Source organism: Danio aesculapii, chromosome 9, assembly GCF_903798145.1.
Source record: "Danio aesculapii chromosome 9, fDanAes4.1, whole genome shotgun sequence".
NCBI classification, from domain to species: domain Eukaryota; kingdom Metazoa; phylum Chordata; class Actinopteri; order Cypriniformes; family Danionidae; genus Danio; species Danio aesculapii.
The window spans coordinates 29,322,619-29,331,056 of NC_079443.1; the positions used below are offsets into that span (position 1 = coordinate 29,322,619).

Sequence of the window (8,438 nt, forward strand, 5' to 3'; positions counted from 1 at the left end):
CCTTTTCACAGTCAAACACACACACATACACATACACAGAGAGAGAGAGAGAGTCTTCACTGCCATTCACTTCCCTCCAAACCTCCAAAGACTAATTTAAACATCCTAATTTCGCTTTAAGGAGTAATGTGCGTCGCCTCCCCACAGTTTTTTGACTAACATAAATTATCATTGTGTTGATTCTTTAAGCCATTGTTCTAGCATGTCTAACCTGTTTAACTATCACATTTTCTGTTCAATTTAGGGTGGAAACCATTGCATTGTTCCAAACTCGTTAAGTGATTAAAAGCTCAGTTTCACACAATGATATGAAAGACAGTAGTTAGAGCCACTATAAAAAAAAAACTTAACATAAATTAACATTTTCTTTGTGCTTTGAGGTGTTTTTTAAATGTATTTAAATTACATTATGGGATCTTGAGCTTTCCTCCAACAACTTTGTTGCTGAAATGTTTGAAAAAGTGGCTTTTATTGACATTTTTAATAGTTTGAAGTGATATATTGTCTGTTGGTATTGTAAATGAATAGACAAAAACCTGGTTATAAACTGCAAGTATTTTCTGTAATCCTCTATATATTATTTCCTATACAATATGTTGTTTTAAAATACTAACATGTCAATAAAAATCACTTTGTTAAATGGCAGTGTTGAATTTTCAACATCAAAAGTCATGGGAGCAGAAATTAGCGTCCCATAATGCAATTCATAACCGTAAACAGATGGAAAACACCTTTGAAGCCCAACATACAGAACTTGTTTATTTACGGATAAGGTGTGTAGACAGACAGACTGACTGACAGACAGACAGACAGACAGACAGACAGACAGACAGACAGACAGACAGAGAGACAGACAGACAGACAGACAGACAGACAGACAGACAGATAGATAGACAGTAGATAGATAGATAGATAGATAGATAGATAGATAGATAGATAGATAGATAGATAGATAGATAGATAGATAGATAGATAGATAGATAGATAGATAGATAGATAGATAGATAGATAGATAGATAAATAGATAGATAGATAGATAGATAGATAGATAGATAGATAGATAGATAGATAGATTGGAGTTAAAATGTAAATACAGTATGTGCTTAATACATTTATACATTGTGGATATGTTTTAATGCATTTTTCTATTCTGCTCACCAATACTGCACCTACATGATCAAACATACAATACCTTTTTTTAAACATTATTTGCACTGAAAAATGAATTAAATGTATTTTAAGGTGTAATTTATTAATGTGACTAAAGTAGAATGTTTAGTAGAGAGTCTTGAGTGTCACATGACCCTTTGAAATTTATTAAAAGATGCTGATCTGTTGATCAAGAAACATTTGCTATTATTATTAATAATATTGAACTTTACAATATGAGGTTTATTTTGTTACTCAGTGTTACTCAATGTGTGGGGGAAATGAGGTCAGTAAATACAACATACATTTTAAATTAATTTTAAGTGTTCAGGAGTCAATACACTACATTTTTACAAAATATTTCAAATGTATAATTTATAATTTGTGTGTTATTGTTACTTTGTGTGTATTAAAGAATCTTGGAAAAATAAATAGTCCTTGTGGTCATCTTGCAATATTCATGTTTTTGTTTGTTTGTTAGCTTATTTACCCCTCAAAATTTTATAATTAAAAAGAAAAAATATTTTAAGTACATCATCTTTTTAGAACTAAAATATAAATAAATATAATAAATATAAATAAAATATATCTGTTTAATAAATCTGTTTTGTTTAAATGCACCAAAATACATTGCCTATATTCACAGAGAAATGGATAAAATGATTAATAAAAATAAAAAAATAATAATAAATATATATATATATATATATATATATATATATATTTGAAAATTAATCATTTTATCCATTTCTCAGAGAATATAGGCAATGTATTTTGGTGCATTTAAACAAAACAGATTTATTAAAAAGATATACTTATTACTATAATATTTTAGCCACCAATTGTATTTAGAAATTGAAAGATAATACAATTAAATTCAAGCAAAATATTGCAAAAGAAGTTACATCCTACAAAATTTCAACTATTTTTTTCTCAGATTTTTTCTCTTTTTCAAATTTGTATTTAATATTTTTCTATAACTTTCCCAGTGATTGGTTGCAGCTAGATAGGCATCTGCTGTGTAAAACATATGCTGGATAAATTGGCGTTCATTCCGCTATGGCGATCGTGGATTAATAAAGGGACTAAGCCGAAAAGAAAATGAATGAATGAATTTTTCTTTAACATATACATTTGGGTGTACTAGTTTTTGCACCGTTATCATAAGTTATTTTGTTAGAAAAGCTCCAGATTTGGCTTCAGTACTGATTAATCTAATGTATATGCACAAATATAATACTGCATAGCTTTCTATTAAAAATATGAATTTAAAAGATTTTTGAGGGGTGTACTTATATATGCTGAGCACTGTATATTGATAGACAGAGAGACAGACAGACAGACAGACAGACAGACAGACAGACAGACAGACAGATAGATAGATAGATAGATAGATAGATAGATAGATAGATAGATAGATAGATAGATAGATAGATAGATAGATAGATAGATAGATAGATAGATAGATAGATAGATAGATAGATAGATAGATAGATAGATAGATAGATAGAGCAGTGGATAGAGCAGTGTTTTCCACACAGTGGCCCCTGGTAAAGGGGTTGGGGCCTGGGGTTGTGGGCGTGTTCTCGCGGGTGGAGTATTTTCACTTCACTGAAGCTCTACGGAGTGAGTAATTATTGGCTCCGCGGCCGCAGAGGGAACACACGCTCTGCCACACTCAAATATACATGCTCACAAATCAGGAAAAGACTTTAGTGTGGAGCTGTGGAGTTTTATACATGTTAAATGCGTGAAGGGACAACAGTGGACTGCTGAGAAACACACTGAAGGAAATGGCTGGAAGCACCTGAAACCTGTTGCACTAATGCGAAAGGTGATATTACTATTTTGTTATACACCCTTATTGTACTCTTAAAAAAGGATTTTAATTTTGGACGTCAGATTTCTTTGCTCTATTTCCTCCTCGCTTTGTTGGCGTTTTTTTGTGGGAATCCGCCGGATTGCGTTCATCGGATGCATCCACCTGCCATGTGGAATTTAAAGCAGTTAAGAACGGAAACCGACCCTTAAAATGTTACTTTGTTACAAAGTATCTGCGGGAAATGAACTTTCGACCTTAACACGGTTTGCTCGGTGAATGATTGACCACTCAGTCCACGGATGCGCGTGCTTTTCCACGGTACGTTCAGCCGCTTAATTCTCTGTTTATGATTTTCTGTGAAATTATTAAGCCGTTGTTTGATTTAACTCTAGTTGTTCTCTTACTTTTCAGCCCGTGTTTAGAATCATGGACTGTATGAATTGCACTCGCGCACTTGGAAGAAAGTGTGCTCGGGATCTGGAATGAAACTTCACTGTGATTTACAGCCTTGTGGACTGTGGACATGCTGCTGGAGCAATTAAGGTTTCCTTTTGGGATTTCTTCTTTCCGAAACGCAGCGATAAATTAAAAAAAAAAGAAAGAAAGGAAGGAAGTGGAAAAAAACTTGAGCTGAGAAAATACTCAAGAATTGAAATTCATAGCTTTCCAGTATGAGGAAACCTGCAGACCAGCATCATTTCACCATGGAGACCTCAGGGATACACCTGGTTGGATTTTGGCTGCATGTCTTACTGCTGTTTCAACTGTCTGGGCTCGGAGATTCAGCCTCTAAGGATATAGTGTGCGAGCCCATCACTGTACCCATGTGCAAAGGGATCGGATACAACCACACTTACATGCCTAACCAGTTCAATCACGACAACCAGGATGAAGTTGGCTTAGAAGTGCACCAGTTTTGGCCACTTGTTCGAATCCGTTGCTCCCCAGACTTGCTTTTCTTCCTGTGCAGTATGTACACCCCCATCTGCCTTCAGGACTACAAAAAGCCCCTGCCACCGTGCAGGTCTGTGTGTGAGAGAGCGAAGAGGGGTTGCTCCCCCCTCATGATCCAGTATGGGTTTGAGTGGCCAGAGCGGATGAGTTGTGAGCAGCTGCCTATGCTGGGTGACACCGATCGGCTATGCATGGACAGAAACAGCAGTGAAACCACAACTCTATCACCTCCATTCCCCAAACCCACTCCCAAGGGAACGCCACGTCACAGAGCCACTGCAAAATCTGCTCCCCCACAAAAATGTGATCGGGAATGTCATTGCCGGGGCCCTCTGGTGCCTATCAAAAAGGAAGCACATCCTCTTCATAACCGTGTGAATACTGGCTCTCTACCTAACTGTGCACTGCCATGCCACCAACCCTACTTTTCTCAGGATGAGCGCACCTTCACCACCTTCTGGATAGGCCTGTGGTCAGTGCTTTGCTTTGTGTCGACGTTCACTACAGTGGCCACTTTCCTCATCGACATGGAGCGCTTCAAATATCCAGAGCGGCCGATTATCTTCCTGGCTGCTTGTTATCTGTTTGTGTCACTGGGGTACATTGTGCGACTGCTTGCAGGTCATGAGCGGGTGGCTTGCGAGGGTGCTGGTGACCAGCAGCACATTCTCTACGACACCACAGGTCCTGCCCTGTGCACGCTAGTTTTTCTGCTCATATACTTCTTCGGAATGGCCAGCTCCATCTGGTGGGTGGTGCTCTCCTTCACCTGGTTTCTTGCGGCGGGGATGAAATGGGGGAATGAGGCCATAGCAGGCTACTCTCAATACTTCCATCTTGCGGCTTGGCTCGTCCCTAGCGTGAAGTCTATCGCAGTCCTGGCTTTGAGCTCAGTTGATGGAGACCCTGTGGCTGGGATCTGTTATGTGGGCAACCAGAACTTGGAGGGCCTACGAGGCTTTGTGTTGGCACCACTGGTCGTCTACCTCTTCACTGGCTCACTCTTCCTCCTGGCTGGCTTCGTTTCACTCTTCCGCATTCGTAGTGTCATTAAACAAGGTGGCACTAAGACGGACAAGCTAGAGAAGTTAATGATCCGGATTGGACTTTTCACTGTTCTGTACACTGTACCTGCCACTATTGTAGTGGCGTGCCTGGTGTATGAGCAACATTACAGGCCAAGTTGGGAGCGTGCGCTGGCCTGTTCTTGCCTATCTGAGCGCCAAAGACTAGGCATGGGCCCAGACTATGCCGTCTTCATGCTCAAGTACTTCATGTGTCTTGTTGTAGGCATTACCTCAGGTGTTTGGATCTGGTCAGGGAAGACTCTTGAGTCCTGGAGGCGCTTTATTGCACGGTACGTCCCATGTAGGACCCGGAAGCCACCTGTTTCAGCCTCATCCATGTACAGTGAGGCAAGCACAGCTCTCACAGCCCGAGCTGGGACAGCACCCACTGGGACCTATCACAAATCAGCACCCTCATCACACGTCTGAACATAATACACATTAAAAACACCACAGGTGTGCAGGTCATGACTCTGAATGAGCAGGTGTCTATTCACACCGGATTTGATGGATGGCATGGATATATTATGAAGGATTTTAACAGACTATTCATTGTTTGGTTTTAGTCAAGCTCTTTTCATTCACCACTAGTCTAAACTGAATTAACAAGTTTATACATTGTGAGGATCATTTGTCTTCTTTGCAATTGTCGCAAGAATCTCAGCCAGAGCCTGTGGCTTTAAGATTATGAATGATGGAGAAAAAAAAACAATCTGAGAAGATCAATACTTAATATGAGCCGAGACAATTTGAGATGTTTTATTTATTTGTATATTCTTGTAAATACGTTATTAAGGAACGTTGTGATATCCAAGAAAAGTTGCTCTGTTGTGTTGTTGGTCAGAATTTTTCCAAGATGTCCGTAGGATGTTTTGATCCATAATTTTTTGAAAAATACCATTTTCAGTTATCTAATATACAAATGTGATTTAGGAGAGGTAAACAGATGATTTCATGTATTCCTTGTAAACAAGGACAACACTTAAGGGTAACACTTTATTTTGATGGTCCATTTTGCACATTTTGTTGACCAATTACTTTTAATTTGAGTATTAGTAGACTGTCTGCTTAATATCTGTTGATACTGCTCCTTCAACAGACATTTAACTGACTATAAGAAACTTTGCAAGTACATGTCAATTTACACTAACCCTAACAGTCAATTTATAATCTATTGAGAATTAGTTGGCATGTAGATGCAATGCGATTTGAAATGGGACCATCAAAATAAAGTGTGACCTACTTACTGTGCAAATGGTGTAATAATGCAAGAGTAGTTTCCACTTTTTGGGTCACTACAGGCAGTTCTAGACAACTTCAAGTTTTTTTGGGATCCTTCAACAGCTTTTTAGTAGGTTGTCTGTTTATGTTTATCAAAGTTCTTTCTCATCTGATAATGGATTGTTGGTTATTATCTACTGGGCAGTGTTGAATGAAAGCGTGTTCATGTATCATCTATAGCAGGGGTCACCAATCTCGTTCCTGGAGGTCCGGTGCCCTGCAGGGTTTAGCTCCAACTTGCCTCAACACACCTGCCTGGGTGTTTCAAGTATACCTAGTAGATCCTTGATTAGCTTGTTCAGGTGTGTTTGATTAGGGTTGGAGCTAAAATCTGCTGCACACCGGACCTCCAGGAACAAGCTTGGTGATCCCTGATCTATAGAGTTGAGTGGAGAGTGTGTAGGTCTATGAAGTGAGCTTGACTTCCCTCTTGTGGTCAATGGCTTAACTTTTTCAAGAGTTCAAGCATTAACCGGCACTGAATAGTCATTGCTGTCTAGGGTTTCAAAACAACATGGAACTATGTCAGGTCAGTTTTGAAAGACTTTCATCTCTGTGTCAGTCTTTGGTTATAACGTACGTCCTTTCACCATATTTGTGTTTTCAGTCAGAAAACCAGTGTAGGGTATGCACTTTGAACAGACAGAATCTGTAAACCCGTGTTGGTTTTGTAGATCTGTGTGAAATCTTTCAGTTAAGGTGTAAATGTAAGCATTGTTTGGCTTCTTTTTTTATACCGTCCACGCTGTTGTAGAAATAATCTGAATGTGTAGTCTTCAAAACGCCTCACAATGTTGCGGCACGTCTGGTTGTGTGTACATACTTGTTTGGTTCTACTCATTTGTAAATCTTGTAGAAGACATGTACTTTAAAGAGTCCAGACTGCAACTTTGTACATATGTTTTGTAAAAGAGATGAAATCCAGTGCTACAATTTTAAAGAGATTCTTAGATATTTATGAAAAGTGTCTTTTACATGTTTCTTTTGTTTCTCTTACTGGTAGAGAATAAAAGTGAGGAGCAAATTTGTCAACCTTCAAGTCAAACGCTCTGGTCATTCATTTATTTTTACTGCCATTGTAAAAACAGTTTATCTTTGACTAATCCTACTGTGTTTAAGCATTTTTGCAGTTAGTAGAGTTTTATCAATTCAACCTTTTTCATTACAGGCACTAAAACCTGCACTTTATTCATGTTTGTAACAGTTAAAAACAAATACAGTTCCAACATGAAGTATATTAGCCCTTATTGCAAAGGAAAGAGCTCTGTGTTAAAAATCAGGGAATCTTATGTCCATTCCATATCCGTTAAAAAAAAAAGTAAAGCTAAGAAAACAGCCTTTTTTTGGTTTTCTTTTGCTCACAAAAAAAAAACGAGATTTTGGCTCAATTTTCGTTGTTTGGTTTAGGGTAGGAAAACAGATAAATGACTTCAAAATTCATTATATACATGTAGGCGGTGCTGAAACGCCCTTTTTACTCTGATTGGTCAACCAAATCTGAGCTCGTGACGTCACCCTCAAAATTACAATAGGAGGAAATAAAATAAAAACAAATGGTACCCTTAATCAGTGTTTCCCAACCCTGTTCCTGGAGGCACACCAACAGTACATATTTTGGATGTCTCCGTTATCTGACCCATTAACTTCAGGTTTTGGAGTCTCTTCTGATGTTATGATAAGATGATTCAGGTGTGTTTGATTAGGGAGAGGTTGAAAATGTGGACTGTTGGTGTGCTTTCAGGAACAGGGTTGGAAAACACTGCCCTAAGTAAACAACATTAATTATTATTATTGTTGTTATTATAATTCAGGTCTACAGTAGCGCTGAAACAATCATGCAAACCAGGTGCTGCTCGGAAATGGCTATCTTTGCTTAGCATCATGTGCACAGCAGCAAGAAGTTTGGTGGCAAACTATAGGCATATATTATTATTATTATTATTATTAATTTTCTTTTCGGCTTAGTCCCTTTATATTATTATTATTATTTTTATTATACGGGCCTTGCTTGGAAGCATTCATGCAAACCTGGTTCTGCTCGGAGGAATGGAATCTTTGCTCAGCATCAGGTGCACAGCAGCAACACATTTGGCAGCAAACTATGACCTTATTTTAATGACAAATATATATATTACAGTTTTTCTCTGGCTTTGGTTCATTTCTCA

At 38.2% G+C, this 8,438-nt stretch overlaps 1 protein-coding gene across 1 annotated transcript; it reads left to right on the top strand.

The window, feature by feature from the left end:
* Positions 1-2,802: 2,802 nt before the first annotated feature.
* On the top strand, positions 2,803-7,318 carry fzd5 (frizzled class receptor 5). The gene is made up of 2 exons (XM_056465388.1): positions 2,803-3,289; positions 3,383-7,318. The coding sequence occupies exon 2, from the start codon at positions 3,643-3,645 to the stop codon at positions 5,419-5,421; it is 1,779 nt and encodes a 592-aa protein (XP_056321363.1). The 5' UTR covers positions 2,803-3,289; positions 3,383-3,642; the 3' UTR covers positions 5,422-7,318.
* The last annotated feature ends 1,120 nt before the right edge of the window (positions 7,319-8,438 follow it).

What these genes read in the sequence shown, in the direction of transcription:
- fzd5 (XM_056465388.1), top strand. Translation starts at nt 3,643, where the DNA reads ATGAGGAAACCTGCAGACCAGCATCATTTCACCATGGAGACCTCAGGG.